General features: G+C 43.1%; 1 protein-coding gene across 14 annotated transcripts in view; it reads left to right on the top strand.

The window, feature by feature from the left end:
* The window catches only part of AMBRA1 (autophagy and beclin 1 regulator 1), a 199,583-nt gene that overhangs the window by 149,611 nt on the left and 24,821 nt on the right, over positions 1-25,151 (top strand). For all 14 annotated transcript variants that reach the window (XM_005578030.4, XM_045371729.2, XM_005578032.4 and 11 more), the window contains 3 exons: positions 1,915-2,025; positions 11,267-11,455; positions 12,688-12,842. In XM_005578030.4, coding sequence (XP_005578087.3) covers positions 1,915-2,025; positions 11,267-11,455; positions 12,688-12,842 — 455 coding nt within the window. The remainder of the gene's footprint in view (positions 1-1,914; positions 2,026-11,266; positions 11,456-12,687; positions 12,843-25,151) is intronic.

A 25,151-nucleotide genomic window follows, 5' to 3' on the forward strand; every position in this document is an offset into this window, starting at 1 on the left:
CCTCATGACCCAGAGGTTCAGCAAAAGTCAGATATAATTATTAAAGGGGAATTTTCTGTGAAGGTTAAAGCAAGGGTATATATTTACCTCATCTGAATGATATACCACAGGGACCTCAAATAGAGATTTGAGGTCAGTGGACTCACTGACAGCACACCCCCAAATGCTGTCGTTCTCAGGTCTCAGGGAGATCATGACTGGGCCTATGTCTTTGAATTTGCAAGATTTCAAAGGATGTCTTGTTTTGGGGGTATTCATTTATCTAGAACGGTTTGTTTTAGGCTTTATTCCATTATTGTCCTCCTAAGGAACCTTTTTAGACATTTTTTTTCCCTACTTGTCTCTCCTCCCATGAAATTTTAATATCACAGATAAATGTGTATCTATTTATATACTCTGATGCTTTGGAAGGGAACAAATGATTATACTAAGGTTTTTTTTATTATTATTTTTTGCCCCCATGAACCAATTTTTACCCCCATTGGGGTGATATTCCCCGTGTCGATAATGCATGATCTAGAAGTATCATCATTTTGGAAATGAACTGTTATTTGTACTTTTCCTTACAAATTGAAAATGGGACAAAGACAAGACTATCAATAAATGAATGCTGAGAAAATAGTCTTCTGACACAGTGGCCAGCAGCAACTGGAAGAGTGCGGAGAGTACTTTTCTCATATTTCTTGGCTTGTATGGAGGTTTTCTCTTTGAACCATCTCTTGATCATTTGGGGAAAGAAAGGGAAACACCAGGAGTAGCAGTGCGATAAATGCCACTCTCTAAAAGAAAAGAACTACAGTTCACAAGATGCTTTTGCAGTGATGTGCAGAAGAGGAAGACTAGGTGATACTGAAGAATCTGGGCATGAAATTGTCCATTTTTCCGAGGCTGGTAAACTCTAACAAGTTCAGTTTTTCAAAGTAGCCTTTGATTTACAGCTGAGAATACCATTTAGGTTATCTAGCATACAGGAATGTTCTATTCTCCCAACAGGGTTTGACTCTGTCTGATCAGAAGGAGGGTGGTTGTGTATGAAATGCACCTCAGAAGGAGGAGGAGGAAATGACATGTTCATGTAAATGAAATACAACTGCAAATTAAAGTGTCACCCTGTTAAAAAAAATCCATTTTTTATTTAATTGGTTACCAAGGAAAAAAATGTCATACAGAAGAGTATATCTCAGAGAAAGTTAAACCCTGAGATGTTATAAGCAAATGTGGATTCAAGGAGGTTCTTAGGGGGTAGGTATAATAAAAGATGGCCTTAATAAAAATATTCTGATGCTACAAAGCGAGGCTCATAAATTTTTATTGTGTTACGTGCCAGGGGTCCAGAAGAGATGAACAAATATTACCTTATTTGTTTGTTACTGTCTCTTTCTATCCAGTCAGCTGTACAGTAGCTGCCTTTTCCCTGGAGGGAGCCTGTTTTTGAGATGTCCTATTAGGAAGAAGTGATAAAGGAGGAGATTCTTGGTCTGAAAGAGTGCTGCTTACTATCAGGATGTCCAAGGACTGAAATGCTACTGGCTTTTCTGTATTAATGGTGTCTTCCCATTTTTATTTTTCTTTTCCCAAATTTTTATGAAATTTCACCTGTCTTTTTTAGATGTCGAGCCTACCAGACCATGTATGTACAGTACCTGCCACGTTGTTGGCACTAAGTAAATGTTAAGTAACAATGGGAGGGACTGATGGATGGGATTATATTTCCACATTAAATTGTTCCCTGACAAACATACGTGGTTTTTCTGTGAGACAAAGACTTGCCAGGTGGGACTCATTAGCTTTCTTCAGCCATAGTCTAGTTTTTCCTCTTCTCTCCCCACTACTAATCCCAGTATTGTTTTAAGTTTTGCAGTGGAAACGTTGATAAATAATATAATGTGCTGTCTTTGACTTCTTCCTCATCAGGGGCAGTGATCGGTGATGGACAGTCTGCCGTGGCCAGTAACATTGCCAATACTACCTACCGGCTCCAGTGGTGGGACTTCACTAAGTTTGACCTCCCTGAAATCAGTAATGGTAAGTCAATATCAAATGGGGGTATCAGTGGAAGGGTTATATTTGCTGGTGAGCCAGAACTCAAAAATTCATGGAGCACTGGGTTTTTTGTCATCCTATTGAGCAGTTGTTGTCTACATGCCATTTCTGCACCTCTTCTGTGACTTTCATTTCGGGTCCATTAACCGAACATCAACCATACCATACACTTAAGTCCATTAAGATCTGGATTAATCGAGTTTAATTAACATCACTATAGTCTTTCCTAAAGGGTCACAAGGTTTAGCTCTTGGATCCTACACTCCCTTTTCTTTCTCTTCTTTTCAGTTCCACCTAAACTTTAGGTTTTAGCCAGTGAACTACTAGTCCACAAACTCTTCGGAGCAGAGAAGTCTTTGGTTTTTTTTTTTTTTTTTTTTTTGAGACGGAGTCTCGCTGTGTCACCCAGGCTGGAGTGCAGTGGTGCGATCTCGGCTCACTGCAAGCTCCGCCTCCCAGGTTCACGCCATTCTCCTGCCTCAGCCTCCGAGTAGCTGGGACTACAGGCGCCCGCCACCACGCCCGGCTAGTTTTTTGTATTTTTAGTAGAGACGGGGTTTCACCATGTTAGCCAGGATGGTCTCGATCTCCTGACCTCGTGATCCACCCGCCTCGGCCTCCCAAAGTGCTGGGATTACAGGCTTGAGCCACCGCGCCCGGCCAAGTCTTTGGTTTTGTGTCTACTTCAGTACCTTACATTGTTTGCTACTGAGGGTGGGTGCAAGACATGTTTGCTGAATTGCTTAATTGAGAGTTACAAGCTGGGCATGGTGGCTCACGCCTGTAATCCCAGCACTTTGGGAGGCCGAGGCAGGCAGATCACTTGAGGTCAGGAGTTCAAGACCAGCCTGGCCAACATGGTAAAACCCTGTCTCTACTAAAAATACAAAAATTAGCTAGGCATGCTGTCATGCGCCTATAATCCCATTATAGGCTTAGTTGTTCATATCTGAAGCCGACATTTTTCTATCTTGTCTGTAAGATATTATAAGACTTTGCCAGTTGCCTTAAAATAATTAAGATATTCTCTGTCTGTGGCATTTCCTGATATGCCAGTCTTCGTATCTTTATTCATCTCAATGGTATGGTTGATATCTGATTTACAAACATGACTATTTCAGTTTCCTTGCTTCTAATGAAGTCTGCAGTCCACATCCCAGTTGTTCTTTTGGAATCACAACATTTTAAACCTCTCATTTCACTTACTACCTCGTGAAGGGCTCTCTCTTGCACATTTCTGAGAGTGATGGTTCAACCTCTGCTTGACTGCTACTGATGATAGACTGCACTGACAAGGTGGCCTGACCATCACTGCTACATTTGTGTTAAAATATTCTTTCAGCCAGGTGTAGCAGCTCATACCTGTAATCTCAGCACTTTAGGAGGCCAAGTTGGGAGGATCGCGTGATCCCAGGAGTTCAAGCCCAACCTGGCCAACATGATAAAACCTCGTCTCTACTAAAAATACAAAAATTAGCTGAGTGTGGTGGCACACATCTGTTTTCCCAGCTACTCAGGTGGCTGAGGCACAAGAATTGCTCAAACCTGCGTGGCAGAGGTTGCAGTGAGCCAAGATCACATCACTGCACTCCAGTCTGGGTCACAGAGTGGCACCCTGTCTCCAAAAAAAAAAAACAAAAAAACACAAACACAATTAATTGGGCATGGTGGCATATGCCTGTAGTCCCAGCTACTTGGGAGGCTGAGGTGGGAGGATCACCTGAGCCCAGGAGGTCGAGGCTGCTATGAGCCAAGATCACACCACTGCACTCCAGCCTTGGCAAGAGAGCAAGACCCTGTCTCCAAAACAAAAAAAAAAGTTCTTTTTTTGGCCGGGCGTGGTGGCTCAAGCCTATAATCCCAGCACTTTGGGAGGCCGAGGCGGGTGGATCACGAGGTCAGGAGATCGAGACCATCCTGGCTAACACGGTGAAACCCCGTCGCTACTAAAAAATACAAAAAACTAGCCGGGCGTGGTGGCGGGCGCCTGTAGTCCCAGCTGCTCGGAAGGCTGAGGCAGGAGAATGGCGTGAACCCGGGAGGCGGAGCTTGCAGTGAGCTGAGATCACGCCACTGTACTCCAGCCTGGGCGACCGAGTGAGACTCCGTCTCAAAAAAAAAAAAAGTTCTTTTTTTGCACTGAGCCACCATTTCCCTTGTCACTTTCTCCCATTGGTCCTAATTCTGTCTCTGAACCTCCATAGTATAAATCTCATGATGCTTCTTTCAAGTGACAGTCCTCTGACTATTTAAACTGAGCTGCCATTTTCCATTAAATCTTTGTTGAAAGGTCAAACCTCCTTAGATTCCTTTCACTGATTTCCAAATTCTTGACAGTTCTGCTCATCTTTCCTTTTAACTTTCAGTGGAGGGGGGCAGAAAAGAATAGAAAACTCTAGATGCGAGCTGTCAAATACGTATTACAGTGGTGCTTCAGACACTATTAGCTTACCCTGTGGCTTCAGCACTTTTTTCAGAAGCCATTCTTGAATTTTTAGTCACTTAAAATTTCTTGATAATTGCTAATAAACCAAGACTCAACCTTCCTGTACTTTTACAGCTTGATCTTTTTTTTTTCTGAAACAGAGTCTTGCTCTGTCACCAGGCTGGAGTGCAGTGGCGCAATCTCAGCTCACTGCAACCTCCACCCGCCCTCCCTGGGTTCAAGTGATGCTCCTGCCTCAGGCTCCCGAGTAGCTGGGACTACAGGCGCGCACCACCACGCCCAGCTAATTTTTGTATTTTTGGTAGAGACGGGGTTTCGCCATGTTGGCCGGGCTGGTCTTGAACTCCTGACCTCAGGTGATCCACCCACCTCGGCCTCCCAAAGTGCTGGGGTTACAGGCTTGAGCCACCGCGCCTGGCCCAGTTTATCTTTTGATAACCAAAACAGATTTGTATTTGTTTTTATTCAATTTTTTCTGTCAACTGTAGTTTCTTTTTCCTGCCTCTCATCATCTATTTGAACTTTGTTTTAATCCTTCTTTCTCAATATTCCATTGTCTACTAGTTCAATAAGCATGCTTTTCTGTGTTCTTTCAGATTGTTAGCAAAAAGTAGTGAATCAGGCAGGGCATTGCACCAGGCCTTGTGGTACATTACTGTGGACTTCCTCTGTGTTGATTTTAGTTTATGAATTAGCACTCTGGGCTTGGTTGTTCATATCTAAAGCTGACATTTTTCTGCCTTGTCTGTATGATATTATAAGACTTTGCCAGTTGCCTTAAAATGATTAAGATATTCTGTCTGTGGCATTTCCTGATATGCCAGTCTTGGTATCTTTATTGGACAAGGAAAATCAGTTTAATTTTTCCATGTCCTGTCTCAGTGGAACTTCAGCAGCAATCATCCCTTTCTAAGTGCTTATAGGCCACATGTCCAGTAATTCATTCTTTAACTCTGCTGGGAATCAACCACAATCCACCTTTTCCCCTATTGAAAATGAAATTTGCTTCTTAAAGTTATTTTGTTTTGTTATTTTGTCACTTTGTTTGTCATCTGAAATTGATATTACTGTTCAAAAATTTTAAAAATGTAAAAGATTAATACAGTAAGAAGCCCCCCAATCCTACCACTCCTCCTCATATGTAACCACTGTTAGCAGTTCCTTGTATATCTTTAAAAAAAAAAAAAAAAATTTTTATTTTTTATTTATTTATTTATTTTTTTTTTTTTGAGATGGAGTCCCGCTCTTTTCCCAGGCTGGAGTGCAGTGGCGCTGTCTTGGCTCACTGTAACCTTTGCCTCCTGGGTTCACGCCATTCTCCTGCCTCAGCCTCCTGAGTAGCTGGGACTACAGGTGCGCACCACCACGCCTGGCTAATTTTTTGTATTTTTCATAGAGACGGGGTTTCACCGTGTTAGCCAGGATGGTCTTGATCTCCTGCCCTTGTGATCTGCCCGCCTCGGCCTCCCAAAGTGCTGGCATTACAGGCGTGAGCCACTGCACCCAGCCATCTTTTCAAAAATATTATATGTATATAGAAGCAAATGCAAATTTATGTTTTTCTGCCTGTTATTTAACTCAAATGGTAGCATGCTGTATGTACTTGTCTGTACTTTCTGCACTTTTTCTTTACAGTGTAGCTTAGTGTTCTTTTCATGTCAGTATATAAAGAGCTTATTTGTTCTTTTTTATGACTGCCTAGTATTCCATTGCGTGAATGTACCATAATTTTCTAACTAGTCTACTATTAAAGGACCTTTAAGTCATTTTCAATATTTTACTCTACAAACTGTGCTGCAGTTTATCATTTTGCACATGTGCAGGTATATCTCTAGGATACATTTCTAGAAATGGAATTGCAGGGGGGAAGAGTGTGCATTTGTAATGTTGGTAATTATTGCCATACCACACTCTGTACAGCTCGTGCCAAATTATTATTCCACTTGGAGTTCATGAGAGTGCCTGATTTCATAAACTCTTGCTGATAGAATGTGCTATCAAATTTTTGGATATTTGCAAATCTGATATGTAAAAAAATAAAAAGTAGTATGTGAGTATTTTACATTTGTATTTTTCATGTTACAAACAAGGGTGCATGCCTCTTCATATGAACGGCCATTTGTGTTCCCTTCTCTTGACTTGTCCATGTGCTTTACCAATTTTTCTGTTGTGTTACTGGTCTTTTCCTTAGCGATTTTACAGGAGTTCTTTATAAATCAGAAAATTAACTTATAATAGGAGTTTCCTACTTATCATTCAAATTTTGACTTTGCTGAAGGTTATTTTTGTCATAGAACTTATTTTAAGGAGTCAAAATTATACAACTTTCCTTTTATGGTTCCTTGGTTTTGTGTCATCATTAGGGAGATCATTTAGAACTTTTATATTTTAGTTTTTTAATAGTTAAGTCTTTGATTCACTAGGAAATTTAGTCCCAAATATTCAAAGTATGATCCAATTTCCCCCCCATATGGCTACTCACTTGTCCCAACTAATTAATAATCCATTTGTCTCTATTGATTTGGGATGTTATCTTCATCATAATATTAATTTCTTTTCTGTATTTAGATATATTTCTGGACTCTCTGTTCTGTTCTAGTGATCTGTCTGATTATTCATTTGAAAGTTCCACATGAGTTTAATCTTTGAGGATTTATGTTTTATTTTACTTTTATTTTACTTACTTTTATTTTTAGAGGGTCTTGCTCTTTTGCCCAGGCTGGAGTACAGTGGCGCAATCATATCTCACTGTAACCCCAAACTCCTGAGCTCGAACGATCCTCCTCCCTCAGCCTTCTGAGTAACTCGGCCTACAGGCGCATGCCACCGTGTCTGGCTGATTTTTTAACTTTTTTTTATGGAGATGAGGTCTTGCTGTGTTGCCCAGGCTGGTCGAGCTCCTGACCTCAAGTGATTATCCTGCCTTGGCCTCCTGTAGTACTGGGATTACAGGTGTGAGCCCAGCCTGATTCTGTGTTTTACTGATGAGTTCAGCAACCCCCAAGTTGATTTATGTGAATTGCATTTAACTTTTTCCTGGAGTTAGGCTGAAGATCTTGCCACCTGCTTCTCTCACTTGAGATTTGAGATTAGTGTTTAGAAGTTTATGAATAAGGCCTCATGCATAAATAATTTTGAAATTGCTTTCCTGAAAAAAGTGGCGCTTTAGATTCACTATGATTTTTAAGAGTAAACTCTTACTGGGTGAATAGAATTGGTCACTAGGCTGTCCTGTCAGAATAGGCCTTAAGAAACCTGGCAGATGAGTGATGTGGGGCAGGCCATACCACAGGGGATATAGTGCCTTCGGGGAGTGTTTATGGGTCATCTGGAGCTCTGTACAGGCCTTATTCTGAAATCTGAGGGGCTCAGAGATAGCCAAGAGGAAATTTTTCTGCTGATTTAACCCCCCTTGGGTTTTCTAAATCGGTATCTAATGCATTTGCAAAAGCACTGCAACTGCTAATCGCTCCCATGGCCTCATCTGGCCAGCCAGCAACAGGCTACAAATCGATCTTTGTACAAGGTGTTTGTTTATAATTTATGGAGCTGATAGGAAGGCAGAGCCATCTGCTCCTCCAGGCATCAGTATTTCTAACCCCTCCCATTCCCTGCTAGGGCATTTTCACTTGGAAATCATTTCTAATTGGGAGGAGATTACATTGCAGAGTCTGGAACATGGCTTCCTGCTGTCTCCTGCATTGTTTTTTCTCCCTCTGGAGCTGCCCCCTGAAGTTCTTGAGCAGTTTTGATTTGAAAATCCTTTCTTTCCTAATCTTTATTTCCATCCTTCACAGCCCAGCTAACTACCCCATCATTTTTTCCAATATGTGTTTTGCCTTTAAGTGAAAGCCAGTTGTTGGAGATACATCTCCAGGACTAAGGATTATTTGACGAGGCAGCATTTCTCAAGTGTAGTCCAAGTCCGGCAACATCAGAGACACCTGGGAATTTGTTAGAAATGCAAATTCTCAGGCCCCATCCCAGCATTCTGTGTTTTAATATGCCCTCCTGGTGATTTTGATACATGTTAAAGTTTGTCTACCGCTGGGGTCACACAAGGTATGGAGAACCACAAAGACTTCTAGTGGTGTGTAAGCTGCCGGTGTCTTTGGCTATATTTCACTTCTCCCTTTTTTCTCTACCTTATATTATTGTTGAATCCAAAAAGGATGAGTTAGTTGTCCTTTGTCATTAGTACATTACTTTTCTGTGGCCTAAGTAAACAAGTAATTGAGATCCAAGAAATCTCTTCCTGTATGAATTAACTCATCAAAATCTCAGCCTTACAAGAGGAAGCTGCACAAGTGAATGGAAGCAGTGACACTTATTGTAACTGAACATTTCCTTTTCCACATGTGAAATTAATAGACAACAAGCAGCAAATGTGAGAATGAAATTGTAAACAGAGCCCAGTGCGATGGAGCTACCAAATCACTCTATGCCTACCACATCCCATTACGGTAGAAGTGAAACCCCGGATCATGAGCTGCAAAATTTCTGAAACTGAATATGCTACCAGAGAAGCTGTTAAAATTTTCAGCATCCTCTTTTTGTTTGTCCTTTGCATATCTCTGTGAGCTCATTGCAGTAGCCAGGAAGAGTTGTGAAGTTGGGTGGAGTCAGGGGAGAGGGCAGAATTTGGGAGATAGCTATTGATTTGGAATCATCATCATATAATACAAACACAAGCACAGTGGCCTGGATTTGAGGCTGACAAAATGCTTTTTGTCCGTATGCCCAGTTTTTAAGGGGTTTTAGAGCCAAGCTTTCCAGAAGAAGGAAAACCTTACTTGTACTCTCCTCTGCACCTGTCTTCGTAAGCAGTTAAATGCTTTTTTGTGTGTTGGTGATGAGTTTTGAGGGTTACCTTCTAGATGTTTGACCAAAATGAATGTTAATACACGTGAGCTAGATCTCTGTAACAGCAAGACAGGAAAGTCTACTTTGATAACATACCCAAGAGATATTTTCGAGACATTAAATGTGGATAAAATGGTAACTGTTCAAAGCTGTCTTAAAGCCGATAGAGTCCCATCTCCTTTCCTATTTAAGTTCTTTTGGTTCTGTACCCCAGCTGGATTCATGTGTTGAGCCAGAAAAGGAGAGGGATATTGCCATGTTTTTTCTTGTTTGTTTGTTTGGTTTGGTTTGGTTTGGTTTTTTGTTTTTGTTTTTTTAGCAAAGGGCTTGGGACCCTGAGTAATAAGTAGCAGACGTCCCAGTGCTAACTAGATAAATCTAGCCTTACAGGCTAGACCAGATGGTGGGTTGGGAGTTGAGCAGTAGAAAGGCCTAATGGTGATAGCAGTGAGTATTTGGATGTCATTATTTTATTAGTTAGCAAACAGAACCATCCTTGTGGTCCCTCTTCGGTTTTATGCGTAATGGTGCTGTAGGTGTTAGCCCCCGAGTTGGCACAATAGTCTAATCAATGTGTTCTGATGCCTTTTTCAATATACACTGTCATCTCATTAGCAACACACAGGGAAAGGAGAACAAATAGAGTTTTACAAATCACTCTAAGTATCAGATCGCATAAGCCTGGGGGCCTCTGAAAGAGCAATTCCTTGTTTTGTTTTCCTTGAGGTAATTTCCTAGGGAAACTTGCCCTTGACGTTTTTTTTGGATTACTGCAGTAGATCACCTGGACTCTGGCGAGGGCAGCTGAGCTTGGCTTTTAAAAAATTACAACAATGCCTCTGACAGTGGACATCTCCTTCAAATAAGAGAAACAGTAAAAAGTTTCTTTGCTTGAGGCATATCTAAATGGGACAAAGCCCTGATGAGCTTGGTCTGTTTGAATGTGTTATGCTGTTCTGCCTGGGCCCATGATGTGGGCACTCTTGTTCTATGCTCACATCAAGGGTAAGCCACTTCCTCCTGGCAGGGAATCGCACAGTGGGACTCAGAGAGAGATTCAAATGAAAACTGAAACAAGGCCTATAGGCACAGTGCCAGTTAACATCTCATTGGTCCTGTCATGTGGAGTGGATGCTCCTCACCAACAGACATTCCTCCACCCTCAGATCTTGCCACCTTACGAGGCTGAGCCTGCTGCCTGCCTGACCCTGCAGTTTGTTCTCAGGAACTACTAAGTGCAGACTAGGGCTGCCATGGACATTGGCATAGAGCATAATGGGAAATGAGCCCTGGCCATCCAGCCACAGCTGGGCATTATTGTTTTTCCTCTCTTGGTAGAGTTAGAGATTAGTATTAGCAAGGAGCTGTTCCAGAAAACTGGTCTCTAGATGTTCCAGTTCTCTTTCTCTTAAATGAGAAAGCAAAATACAAATTTGCGAAATGGCTTTCTTCTCCAAGGTCACATAACAGGTGTTGAATAGGATTCCTGCCCCAAGAAAGCTCTACCTGTATCACCTTTTTCTTGGAACCAATGGGTTTGCATTTTCATTTACCTTAGTTTTGATCTCTGGGACAATAACAGCTGTTAAATGGCTCTCTAGGAATAATTTTTAATAACTTTTTCCTTATCTAATCTCTCAAGTGATATTTCCTAAATGTGAACTAAGACTCAGCAGGTGGTTGTGGTGGTGTTGACTATCCTGTAGTTTCCTGCTAAGGTGGGAGAAGAGACATACTTTTCTTGACTCCTGTGTTTTGTTCATTTGACATTTTAGTTTGAATGAGAAGGTATTCTTTAGCATTTCTAGACAAGGTGCAGGCCCTTAGGAAGTCCCTAAAGTTTCTTGGCCCCAGAATTTTTACAATATCAACTCCAAAGTTTCTTATCCTCTTTTCTTTCTTTGTCTGATGCAGCCTCCGTGAATGTGCTGGTGCAGAACTGCAAGATCTACAATGATGCCAGCTGTGACATTTCTGCAGATGGCCAGCTCCTGGCAGCTTTCATCCCCAGCAGCCAGAGGGGCTTTCCCGATGAAGGCATCCTGGCAGTATACTCCCTGGCCCCCCATAACCTGGGTGAAATGCTCTACACCAAGCGATTTGGTAAGGGATAGGAAGCCCAACCTAATGACAGAGGGACACTGGTGCCTTGGCATGGTCATTGCTAGGTGAGGCACGGCTTGGATGGGAGTAACGGTCACATACTGCCCCTACCTTCATTGGGGCACAGGCCAGAGAAAGATTGCTTTGCAGGAGTGCTGGCTAGTAACATTGCAGAAGCATCTCAGGATTAGAGTCCTACCGCATGCCCCTGTTACGTTGGCCAGGAATAAGGGAGGAGGTGGTCGTGGCACACAAATGCACTGCAAGACAGTTTGGCATTGTGTATTTAAAACCTCTCAAAATGTGTCAGCTCTTTGGCAATCCAGCTTTTAACGAAATAATCAGAAAACTATACAACGATTTACATACAAGGGTGTTCACAGCAGTGTTACCATACAGAAAAATGTCAAATTGTTGCCTTGAGACTGTTTTGTAGTTGTTGTTGTTTTTTGCAGGGGGAAGGGGTGGTGGGTGTTTTGTTTTGCTGGTGTCACCTTGAGTCAAATTTAAGTGTTTTTTTTTTTTTTTTTTTTTTTTTAAGAGTTGACTAAACAAATGATGGTGCAGTGATGGAATTGCTCCACTGGCCCTTAAAACGCTCTTACAGAACAGTGTTCATAATGTATTAAATGAAAAAAGTGGGTTTCAAAATAGTAATATCAGGATGTTAACAATTTTTAAAAATGTTGATAATAATAGTTAGCATTTATTAAGTACTTTCTTTTTTTTGTTTGGTTTTTTTTTTGAGACAGAGTTTTGCTCTTGTTGCCCAGGCTGGAGTGCAATGGCGCGATCTCAGCTCACCACAACCTCCACCTCCCGGGTTCAGGCGATTCTCCTGCCTCAGCCTCCCAAGTAGCTGGGATTACAGGCATGTGCAACCATGCCTGACTAACTTTGTATTTTTAGTAGAGATGGGGTTTCTCCATGTTGGTCAGGCTGGTCTCGAACTCCCTACCTCAGGTGATCCCCCCGCCTCGGCCTCCCAGAGTGCTGAGATTACAGGCGTGAGCCACCGCATCCGGCTTTATTAGATGCTTTCTATATGTCAAACACTATACTCAGTATGTATATGCCTTCTCATCATACTCCTCACTACAGTCCTATGAGATAACACCAGGATGAGCAAGTGAATATGAAGATTGGAGAAAAAGAGAAGAGTAAGAGTGAAAGTTGTTTCCTTGAAGTGGCCAGAAGTCTAGGAAATATCTCTCTGTTCTGTTGGCCCTCAGGTCCCAATGCCATTTCGGTGAGCCTGTCCCCAATGGGCAGATATGTAATGGTGGGCTTGGCCTCACGAAGGATCCTGCTGCACCCCTCCACAGAGCACATGGTGGCCCAGGTCTTCAGGCTGCAACAGGCCCATGGTGGAGAGACCTCCATGAGGGTGAGTGCCATTGCTTGTGCTTTCACTGTATGGCATCTCCCCTAGGCTTGGAAGGGTAATGAGGGACAGTGGTGTGACCTCCCAGCCAGGACCAGAGCTATCATACAGTCATAAGGCGTAAGGAAGGGCTCCAGTCAAGCCCATCCATGATCTGCAGGCTTCATTTGTGGAACCTCTGGACTATCAAAGGCCCTTCCTCACACCCTAGAACATGTGCTGCATTCCCCAGAGGCCTGCAAGTATCTTCAGATAAACTGAATACTTCCTTACTTCTACATGAAACTTTTAATCTGGAGATGCATAAAGGACCCAATGAAATGCTTATTTTTAAAGCTTTGTGTGTGTGTGTGTGTGTGTGTGTGTGTGTGTGTGTGTGTGTGAGGAAACAAGCTGTAAAAAGTAATAGTATGCCATGAAATTTTTTTTCCTGGGACTTATAATTATGATGGCAGATGAAGACTTTAGGCAGCTGCTTTATTCTTAATCATCCCATTCATTTCACCAGTGGAGAAAAGGTCCTGTCTAGGACCCTCTCTTGTCTGAGGCGTGTCTCTCTTATATTGCCATAAAAGCCTTCTGGGCATCCTGTGGTTGGTGGCCTTTTGGCCTCAGCCAGACTAATGTGCCTGAGTGAGCATCCCACGTCCCATAGGTGCTCATTTATCCAGGGTTTTGTCAAGGGGATTCAAGCATTTGAACAGTTCTCTAATTAGATAGTATTTAAGCTTTGTCTGAAGCTAAGAACCTGTGAATTTCCCAGTACTTTGTGCAGTCTGTACCATGTATAGTTGGATGTACTTGTTGGTCCATTTTTTGTCTTTAGCTGTGTAGTGTGTATGTTTAATCCACCCAATTTGGTTCAGTGTAAGCTCCTTAGAGGGATATCCCTCAGGGGCCTTCATTTAGTGCTGTGCATGTAGATGGTTGTTGAATGTCTGGAATGGGAAGCATTTGTTTTAAAGAAAAAACTAGAGAGAGCACCCATTATATACAAAGTGATAGAACGTGGGTGGCCTGGTGTGGTCCTTTCTTCTCCAGTCTCTTCTCCCTCCTGTCTCCTACAGATATCCTCTGTCCAACTACACTGAACCACTTTCCGAGCTTCTTGAATTTGGCAAAGTGCCTTCTTGCCAGGGTACCTTTACTTGGAATGCCCTCCTGTCCCCTATCTCCAGCTACCTGGAAGCTTTTCACCTTCTGTGGCATCTTTCTTAATCGAATTGATCACTCGTTCCTTGTGCTATCATTGTACCCCTTACACACTGTTATGGCAGTACTTGTCACATCAAGATATGCTACTCTCTATTTGTTTCCATGTCACTCTCTTCTCCTGGACTGTGAGCTCCTTGAGGATAGAGACTGTGTCTGTTTTATCTTTATGAAGTCCAAGAACTTTATGGGGAACCTGACACTTAGTAGAAAGTGAATGAATGAAAGAGAATCTCAAAAAAAAAAAAAAAAAGTATCCTCTTTACAACTTCTAGGTGGTAACTAGCAGAACCAATGATGGATGACATAACATCATGTCCCCACCAAGCTTCTGAAAGGAAAACAAGTCATTCTCTGCTCTTGATATCACAATGACAAGAAAGTTCTGATCTTGAATTCGATATGGCTGGAAATATTTGACATTGGGTGAATAGGAGATGTCATTGTGGGATATTCATCAAGCCTATTTTCTTATCTAGATGTTTGAGGATGGAAGTTGAGTTTTCATTTAAATATTCTTCTGACCAGGCACAGTGGCTCACACCTGTAATCCCAGCACTTTGGGAGGCCAAGGTGGGTGAATCACCTGAGATCGGGAGTTTGAGACCAGCCTGACCAACATGGAGAAACTCCGTCTCTACTAAAAATATAAAATTAGCCAGGTGTGGTGGCGCATGCCTGTAATCTCAGCTACTCGGGAGGCTGAGGCAGGAGAATTGCTTAAGCCCAGGAGGCGGAGGTTGTGGTGAGCCGACATGGTGCCATTGCACTCCAGCCTGGGCAACAAGAGTGAAACTCCATCTCAAAAACATAAATAAATGAATAAAAATAAATAAATATTCTTCTTTTGCTTCTCTTAAACAGACTTGGCTGGTAAAAGCACCTGGTCTCTGCTTTTCACCACCTGGAATCCCAGTCCCAACAGCTGCCCTTCTAACCCTTGCAGCCTAATTGTGGAATAATTGTTTATAATCATTAAGAGACAGGATCTGATTTGGGTAGCTCTGACAGACCTCTCTAGTCTGTTTCATAAGCCAGGGCTCTTGCCCAACTCCCGCACACAGCCTGCCAGTCCTCCATCTTAGCACAGTTCCACTTTTCCACTGTAGCCAGAAACATCTGGCTGAAGACAAACAGTTACAAAGCAGAAGCCAAGGTGGTGGGATCCGTTGTCACATAGGGAACTGGCAGTTCAGGGAATGTGGCTAGAGAACTCTGCTGAGGAGATGTGGTCATCCAGTGAGTCCCTGGCTGTCCTGCCCAGGGGCTCAAGGCAGCTAGCCAGCAGCTGCATGCTTGGTGACTAGAGCTACTGCCAGGCTGCCCAGTGAGCCTTTTTTTGTTTCTCAGTAGGTACCATCTGCCACCAAGCACTAAGAAAGGGAGCTGAAGTACTTAGAAAGTTCCCATTTGGGAAGTGTTCCTGTCACCCAAGAGACAGGATCAAGGCATCTCAACAAGGTTTAGGTCCATCTGATGTCCACCCAGTCTGACTTTAAAGCCCCATGCTACAGAAAGATTTCTGGTTTTCCAGGTCTTGGTTGCCCCTTACATCCAAAGGCACCAGATCACTCAGCAAATGTCCCTGAATTCAGTGATTGGTGGAAGGGAAGACACCAGCTTTTTTGGATAGCTGTGCTGTATCACCATTTAAGGCAAGAAGTGAATTTTTGTCTGAGAACAGGGAGCAAGGGTTTAATGGGACAGTACAGCATCTCCCTCTTTGCACAGGTAAGTGTAGGTGGTGTCTCCATCTCTAATGTCAAGTTCTGGCCATAAAGGAATGCTTTAATGGGTGATGGGCCTGTCCTAGAGCTTTGCTACTCAGAATTCCCCTTCTCTCTGGTGGTACCTCTTGGAATTCACTGTGGTAATGTTCAGAGAGGCAAATGTGTTGGGCCAACAGACATTCCCAGGAGAACATCCTCCAGAGCATTGATTTATTTTAAGATGGCACTAAGTGACATCTCTCCCCAAGAGATGATCTCTGACACAATCCCATATGAAAACTCTTCTGAAAATGAATTGCTAATTGCTATTAGCCTTGATGCACTTACTCTAAGCAGTTCTTCAGACCTCTGGATCAGTGCTTCCCAAACTGTGGTTCTTGGACAACTTACATTAGAACTAGATGGGTCCTTATTAAAATACAGATCCGTGTCAGACCTAAATTCAGAATAAGAATGGGAGGCAGAGGGACCCAGGATTAGTATTTTTAAAACAAGCTTTCCTTCCTTCATTTTAGGTGTCTGCCCTCAGCCTCCTCAGCAAGGCAGAGTCAGTCTCAGTTCTACTTGCCATTGTGGTTTTGTGCGTGGTGCTTTGATTCTTTGCGAATTATGTTGCAGGCACAGTGGTGTTTGTCTTCTATTTCCTACCAAACTCAGCTTTTTGGCTGTGTGTGCCTCACCTCCCATCTTTTCTCGGCTGTTGCTGCTTTCCAGGTTTCTCCCTTGAATAGCTGTATGTGCTGGAGTCTTTTCTTTATGTTGAGTCATTTTAATTTTTGTCCTTATTTCTAGGATCTAGGGTCCTTTTGATCTTTCCCTTCTCTTTTTACCGTGTTAGTCCTCCCAATTTTAGTGATGGGTACATCAGGAAAGTAAGACTGGGCACAGATTTTCTCTCTCCCTTCCCACTGTCCATTTGCGATTCCTCCAGACTGGATATGCTACTCTCTATGACTCAGAGTCTTATTTTCTGTCTGATTCCCTTCTACTTGAGCCAGAGAGGGCTTTTTGTTAATTTTTGTTTTGTTTTTAGGTTAAGCTTTTAGAGACTGCTGAGCTGAAGTTTTGCTGAATTCTCAAAACACTTAAACTGCCTGTGTTCCTTCTTGGCTTTCATTTTCTAATTGGAACCAGGCACAATATTGTACAGAGAACTGCAATTAATTTTCTAAAATAGTGGCAACTTGCACAGTATAATAACTTTGGTTGTAACCAAGTGAAAGCATAATAACAAAAATACAAAATTACTAATGAAACCGGAAAGAGTCATATACCACATTGTTCCTCTAGTTTGTATCTCAGTAAATGCTGTGTTACTTAGGACTAGGGGCAGAAGTCTGCAACTGGGCAGGGAGGTTCAGGGACATGAGGGCAAAGCTAGGTCATCTTGAGCTAGAAAGCAAGAATAAGGATTAGTGCTTTCAGCACTGGAATTAACACGGACCACCCCCACCTCCCAATAAGTGGGGATTGTAGGCACCTAAGTGGTTTAGTAAGAAGTGAAAAAGATCCTCATTGCCTAATTAATTGCTGCAGATCCTAGAGGCACTAGGAACTTGAATCTCACCAGGAGTAGTTTGCTTTTCTTTTGGGTCGTTTTATTGGCAGAAGGGATGACTAAGGACACCTTCATTTGACTTGGGTTGAGGAGGAAGCTCTGGGATAGAATGCAGTTTAGCTCCCCTCTCTCCATGGAACAGTATTGTGGTCTTTAAGGGAAAGCCTCCAATACCTAAGGGTCAATTTTATTGAAAGCTTTTTCTTTGTGGCTGTGTGGTAAAACCATAGCCAAGGGTTGAGTGAGTGTTACCTAGACAAATCAATAGTTCGTAGGACACATTGAAAAGAAAGTATCCATCTCTCTCCCTCTCCTCTTCCCCTCTCCATTCCCCTTCTTCTTTCTTCCTTTCTTGACCTAAGAGTTTTGCTGGTCAATAGTGGACTATCCCTTTATACCCCTTCTCCCTCTAGAGCGCTAGCAATATGCCTCCCCTTCACCCTAAACAGGTCCCAGGCAGCAGGGAAGGAAAGCAGATTTGTGGGTTTTTTTTGAGATGGAGTCTCCCTCTGTTGCCCAGGCAGGAGTGCAGTGGCACAACCTTGGCTCACTGCAGCCTCTGCCACCTGGGTTCAAGTGATTTTCCTGCCTCAGCCTCCCAGTTAGCTGGGTCTACAGGCACCTGCCACCACTCCCAGCTAATTTGTGTATTTTTTGTAGAGACAGGGTTTCACCACGTTGGCCAGGCTGGTCTCAAACTCCTGACCTCCGGTGATCCGCCCCCCTCTGCCTCCCAAAGTGCTGGGATTACAGGCGTGAGCCACCGTGCCTGGCCTTTTACCATTTTTTATAGACCTACAGCCCACCCAAATCTGATTGCGCCGCAGTTCTGTGTGTACTCCCAGGGGACCACATCAGCATCTCGGGAACTTATTAGAAATGCAGATTCTCAGCCCCACTTGAGATCTGCTGAGTCAGAAACTCTGGGGGCGAGGCCCAGCCATGTGTGTTTTAACAAGCCTTCCGGATGACTGTGCGCTAAGAAGGAACAATGGGCTGTAGGGCGATTCCATCTAGACCTCACCTGTCAATGTATCTTGATCCTTTCCCCTTTTGTTTTTGCTCTATCTCTTACTATCTCTGAAAATAAACATTAGGTTGCTTGCTTTCTTTTATACCATTGGGTAGCCATCCTTACAGAGACTAATGATGGCTGCTGCTGATGATGATGATGATTATCATTATTATTATAAGTTCATTAAAATGAACCATAGAAAAAACTTGGGATCCAGACTTCTCCAATTAGTGGTAACTATAGTTGTGGCTTAGATCCTGGGTCAGGATGAGTGCCCACTGCTGTCAGCACTGACCAGAATTTATATAACTTCACAAATATAGGCTCTTTTGACTTGTCCCAGCTTTATTCTTCAATCTACAAACTTTATTATGACTCTCTCCTTCCCTGCCCTTGAATTGAACTTATAATATAGACCTAATCATCTGTACTTACCTATATTCTACAAGTTTGATTTCCAAAAGTGACCTAGAATTCTAGTTCAATCCGGAGTATTCTCTAGAAATCTAAGGAAACTGAGCCTTTTCTTAATCTTGTCTGGACTTGGGGGTGGCAAATACCAAAAATAATGATATTTTATTTTTGTATGCTGGAAGGGTACTATTTCTTTAAGGGGAGATTGGGATAAAAGAGAGATGTCTTTGTTGTCAAAAATGATTTACTCCTTCCTAAGATTTTGTCCTCATTAATTTTCTTAAAGCTGCCTGTCAGTTGATTAAAAGCTGCTTCCGCTGCAATTATCTTAAAGTTGACTTCTGAGATGTGGCACAAAGCATCTATCCTCAAAAAGTTCTTTTCTTCAGAACATTGTAGGAAAGCGGGGAAGGGATATAGGAGAAGTAAGAAGTGTCTCTGGTGCGATTTGTCAGAGAAGGGGGGGGGGCAAGATAAAAAATTAAAAATAACACTAGAACTGCAGTCAAAGCCATTCACTTAGGAAATTTTTCCATGACAGATTCACCAACTCTGACAGTGTCTTTCCTCCGTGGCCTCTTAGTAGAGTGCAGTCTATGCTGCATTTTATTCTATTCACTCAAAAAAAATGTATTGAGCCCCTATCATTGGTCTATGAACAAAATGGACGTAGTCCCTTCCTCTGTAGTGTGTCCATGTGCGATGCCTGGCTTCTTCTGGTCTTTTCACTGCCATCTCCCCAGCCCTCACTGTGCTTAGCTGCGGGAGGCATGCAACATTTGCTTCCTAAGTGTGTGTTACTTTGAAATCTCATGTGCCCTGGGTTTCTCTGCATGTTCTCACATGTGCACCCTGCTCACCATCACTATCACTGTGACAGCCCATTACTCAGTACGCCCTAATTGAATCAAGGTACTAATGAGATAGTCCTGAAAATAAGGAGCATCTTACTCATTTCCATGATGTTTTCCTTTTTTGTTTTTGAGACGGAGTTTTGCTCTTGTTGCACAGACTGGAGTGCAATGGCACTATCTTGGCTCATTTCAACCTCTGCCTCCCGGGTTCAAGTGATTTTCCTGCCTCAGCCTCCCGAGTAGCTGGGATTACAGGTGCATGCCACCGTCCTGGCTAATTTTTGTATTTTTAGTATAGAGACAGGGATTCACCATATTGGTCAGGCTGGTCTCGAACTCCTGACCTCGTGATCCGCCTGCCTCGGCCTCCCAAAGTGCTAGGATTATAGACGTGAGTCACCGTACCTGGCCTCGTTTCCACAATTCTAACCAATATCAGTGAATTTCTCCAGGTTCTAGTCTCAGCACAGAGACATGATGAGAGGTTCCCAGTAGATAGTTTAAAAAGTGAAAGGCAAAACATCATTTTTTTCAAGAATTGGTAGGAAAATCAATTAATACATTTGTAAAAGCTGAAAGTATTTAATATAATCCCTGTCCTGAACAGAGAAATACTACTTCTTCCACACACACACACACACACACACACACAAATGGATCAAGCAAAATATATGGAAGCATACTCTTATCCAAAGTGAATCTCTAGAACTCATTAGACCATTTCCTTTGAGATGTAGAAAGCCACAGAAGTTCAAGAACTTATGTTGTGCTCTGTGCCCAGAGATGTGGAAACCAGAGTAATTGCTTTCTTTCTATTTATTTATTTTTTGAGATAGAGTTTCACTCTGTTGCCCAGGCTGGAGTGCAGTGGTGTGATTGCAGCTCACTGCAACCTCTGCTGCCCAGGTTCAAGCAATTCTCCTGCCTCAGCCTCCCGAGTAGCTGGGATTACAGGCACCTGCTACTGCGCCTGGCTAATTTTTGTATTTTTAGTAGAGATGGGGTTTCACCATCTTGGTCAGGCTGGTCTTGAACACCTGATCTTGTGATTCACCCACCTCGGCCTCCCAACGTGTTGGGATTACAGGCATGAGCCACCATGCCCAGCCTATTTGTTTAAAATTTTTTTTAAGAGACAGGATCTCACCCACGCTGGAATGCAGTGGCACGATCATAGCTCACTGTAAATTTTAATAACTGGGCTTAAGCAATCCTCCCACCTCAGCCTCCCAAGTAGCTGGGATTAGAGGTATTGCCACCATGCCTGGCTATTTGTTTGGAGACATGCAGATCCTGCTTTGTTGGCTAGGTTGGTCGAACTCGTGGCATCAGGTGATCTTCCCATCTCGGCCGCCCAGAGTGCTGGCCACTACAGGCAGGAGCCATCACGCCCAGCAAGTATAATTTCTGGGAATTCCGGAAGCTGTGAATGCCTCCGTATTTCTTTAAGCACAGAAGTAGATTCCTCAGCTGAAGTAATGTCTGTGCTTTGATCCTAATGGCCAGGCGTGGCCTTTGGAAAGCAGTGGGCCAATTGAAAAATAAATAAATTTGTTCCTCTCCTTGAGGAACAAATGAATAAGACAAAGTTTACAGGACTCAGCAAATCATAGGAAGTTGCCTAGAAATGCCTTGAAGGCAGCACATTGTAACACATAGTAACAAAGGGCAACAAATTTGAACAAGTTAAAAAAAAAAAAAAACGCTGTTTGCTGTTTGCCCTTTTTTTCTGCTGGGAGAAAGCTTTCGTTTGGATACGTGCAATCTAGGCAGATTTGTTCCTGCTTCAAAGGGAGAGAGTTAGGTGACTTGGTATTTTGATTTTTAAAAAATTTCCAAACAAAGCTATGATTTGGGTTTTTTAATAATCACTTTAAAAATTGGGTGCACTGGTCAGGCGCGGTGGCTCATGCCTGTAATCCCGGTACTTTGGGAGGCTGAGGCGGGTGGATCACCTGAGATCAGGAGTTCAAGACCAGCCTGACCAACATGGAGATACCCCGTCTCTACTAAAACTACAAAACTAACTGGGGTTGGTGGTGCATGCCTGTAATCCCAGCTACTCGGGAGGCTGAGGCAGGAGAATCGCTTGAACCCAGGAGGCAGAGGTTGCAGTGAGCCAATTTCGTGCCACTGCACTCCAACCTGGGCAACAAGAGCAAAACTCCATCTCAAAAAATAAAATAAAATAATGGGTGCACTGCCTGTGAGTTAGCCTTGCTCTGTCAGAACAGTAAAAATTTAAAAATAATAAAAATTGGCCGGGCATGGTGGTTCACGCCTGTAATCCCAGCACTTTGGGAGGCCGAGGTGGGCAGATCACAAGGTCAGGAGATCGAGACCGTCCTGACCAAGATGGTGAAACCCATCTCTACTAAAAATACAAAAATTAGCCAGGCACGGTGGCAGGTGCCTGTAGTCCCAGCTACTCAGGAGGCTGAGGCAGGAGAATGGCATGAACCTGGGAGGCGGAGCTTGCAGTGAACCGAGATCACGCCACTGCACTCCAGCCTGGGCGACAGAGTGCGACTCCATCTCAAAAAATAAAAAAATTAAAATAATAAAAATTATAAAAATTACATCACTGTTCTGTGAATTCTGAATTCCAACATAGAATATAAAGGTTTGGAGAGAGTAAAAGAAATTAAAGTTTTTATTTTTTATTTTTTTTTATTTTTACTTTTTTTTTTTTTTTTTTGAGACGGAGTCTTGCTCTGTCGACCGGGCTGGAGTGCAGTGGCCAAATCTCAGCTCACTGCAAGCTCCGCCTCCCAGGTTTACGCCATTCTCCTGCCTCAGCCTCCCAAGTAGCTGGGACTACAGGCGCCCGCCACCTCGCCCGGCTAGTTTTTTGTATTTTTTAGTAGAGACGGGGTTTCACCGTGTTAGCCAGGATGGTCTCGATCTCCTGACCTCGTGATCTGCCCGTCTCGGCCTCCCAAAGCGCTGGGATTACAGGCTTGAGCCACCGCGCCCGGCCAAGAAATTAAAGTTTTTAAGAAGCAATCAGACTTTCCTAAGGGTGAAGAAACTCAATAATTCATTAATCTAAGCAGATCAACAGCTGAAAAAGAAGAAAAAGATGGCCAAGGTATCTCTCCCACTGCCGCTCTAGGATATGTGCATTTCTCAGCCTGTGATGAGATGTGTAGCCATCCATTTCCAATGGAAAGGTCAGCTGTCTCTTAGCATCTGCTTTCTATTGATTTTTCCCTCTTCTCAGTTGATTCTCTTCTAGTAACCCTCACTAAAACCTTAAAGCCTTCCTTAATTCCCATCATTATCCAGAAGGCATTTTTCCTCTTCACAGTTCCTTTCTTCCTCAAAGCCCCCTTGCTTTGCACCTTGCACCTTTTCTCACAGCTCTTCTAGCCTCAGTTTCCAATTGTCCCCTTCCTCCAGCCAGCTTCCATTGTCTTAAAGAAGATCTGCTAACTGCACTTGACCTGTGGCCACCACTGTGAGGTTTTAGCTTTACAGATGATGAGATTCCCAAATGTAAACAAAATAACCACAAAGTTTTTCTTTTAACTTCTTATCTGGGCTGATCTGAACAGTGCCGTTTACTGCTTGAACTACTGGTCTGAGTTTTATTGGCATGCAGTAGGGGAAGAAAAAAAAATGACCATCTTGTTGAGGACTGCAATACCTTTTTCCTCTTCATTTTAAAAGGATGGAGAAGAAGGTTTCCCACTGACCTCCTGGCTCCCTCTCATTCTTTTCCTGTCTATCTTTGAACAAGGAACAAGACACTTTTAGTTTTGATCTGAACTGTTTTCTTTTGCTCTCACTTCCTATTAGTTAGAGTTTGAGGGGTAGAGAGGCAAGCAGTACAAGAGATTGTCTTGGACACCAGAAGTGGAACGATCATTATCTTCTACTCCCTTAAAACCACAAATATCTTGGCAACCAGACTCATTCCCTATTGACATGCTGAGACTGCACTAACTCTAAGAAATTTCTTCTTCTAGCATATTGATTCTATTTCCCTTCATAGATGTTAGACAGAAATGAGAATAGTCTACCTTGGGAAGAGGGGTTGCTGTCAGCATTCGTCATATACCAGGGAAGAGCTGTAGTGGAGACAGGTGAAACCAGGACTCATCAATCATGAATCAGCAGCTGGGTTTTGTATTCAGCCCCACAGAGGGTCCCCTGTTCCTGATAATCCCTCCAGTGTAATATAATTTGGTGGTGTAGCTGCACAGCATGTCTCTTGTGTCAGAGAGAAGAGTGGGGGACAGGGTGGGTGTTCAGCAGGCCACCCAAGGTTTGTTCTGAACATACCATGGGGAGCTTCAGGGCACCTGACTAGTATTAAGGAAACCTTTACTAGAGATGTTTTTAGGGTGTCTGTACATGAAGACCAGAGCCATCTCTTATACTGTCTTTGTCAGTACTGATGACCTTTGGGTTTACAGAGTCAGTCCCCATGGAAATCTAAAAGGGACTCACAACTCACCCAGTCTCTGGGTTAGAAAGACTGATGACCAAAACCATAAATAGTTTGGGATTAGCAGAGCTAGGTAACCATCTGTGAGTACTGAGAAACTTGTCCAGATAGTCTCTCATCTATGGGGCTAATTGTGAGAGATATTTCCCCTCAGCGAGGTGGACTGAGAGCTGTTCAGCTTTGGCCAGGGAAAGGGGTGGACACTACATCTCTGGGTGCTTTTCAAAATGGGCCAGATTCTCATTGTTCAAGGGTCCATTAGTTTCGGGCATGTGTGAAATGAGGATGATTGGACCAGATGATCTCTCAGCCTATGGATCAGTGATTAACGTCCCATCCTGCACCCTCTGTGCCCTCCTCCCCTCTGTACGTCTTGCCCTCATCTCCCTTCTTCCCACACCACACTAAAGTGTGCTAAGCAAGCAAGTGCTTATCAGGATCCAGGAGGCTGGTGATCTTTATGTGGCATTTTATGGCTTCCTGCCACAAAGCAGGATTTAGCCCAATACCCGAACATGGGAGGAGATGTGCACTTGAGAACTGCCCTTTCGGCACTGTTTAAGGACTCGAGCATGAGGGAGTGCCATAACTGGAGGACAGATTGATGCCCCCATGATTCCTGCAGCTGCAGAAGTTGGGAAGTGGCTAGCAACAACCCGGGAGTCTCAATATTTCATTACTTCTCTCCAATCCCTCTGTGACCTTGTCTCTCCTAAGCTGGGTTCATCTGTCATATTGGTGTCGTGAGGGTTTTGTCCCCAAAGGAAGTTCCTATACTAAGAAGCAAATAGATAATATTTGCTTGTTAATCCCTCTGCAGCAGTAAATGATAAAAGGTAAATTTGTGACATATGAGAGGCTTGTTTGTTACTTCCTGGTCTGGAACGTTTCTAGGAAAGAGGTCTTTTATTCTTCTGTTTCAGACCCCCATTTAAAAAACCCAGCACAGCAACTTAAGCATCTGATTACTAAAGTCTTCTTATTCTCCTCCTTGTAAGGCTACTTTCTCTGGCCCTTTTTCGCCATTCCCTACAATTATAAATTATTGTAGTTTTAGGGGAGACTTGGTTGTGAGG

The sequence above is a fragment of the Macaca fascicularis genome, chromosome 14 (assembly GCF_037993035.2).
Source record: "Macaca fascicularis isolate 582-1 chromosome 14, T2T-MFA8v1.1".
In the NCBI taxonomy this organism is placed as follows: domain Eukaryota; kingdom Metazoa; phylum Chordata; class Mammalia; order Primates; family Cercopithecidae; genus Macaca; species Macaca fascicularis.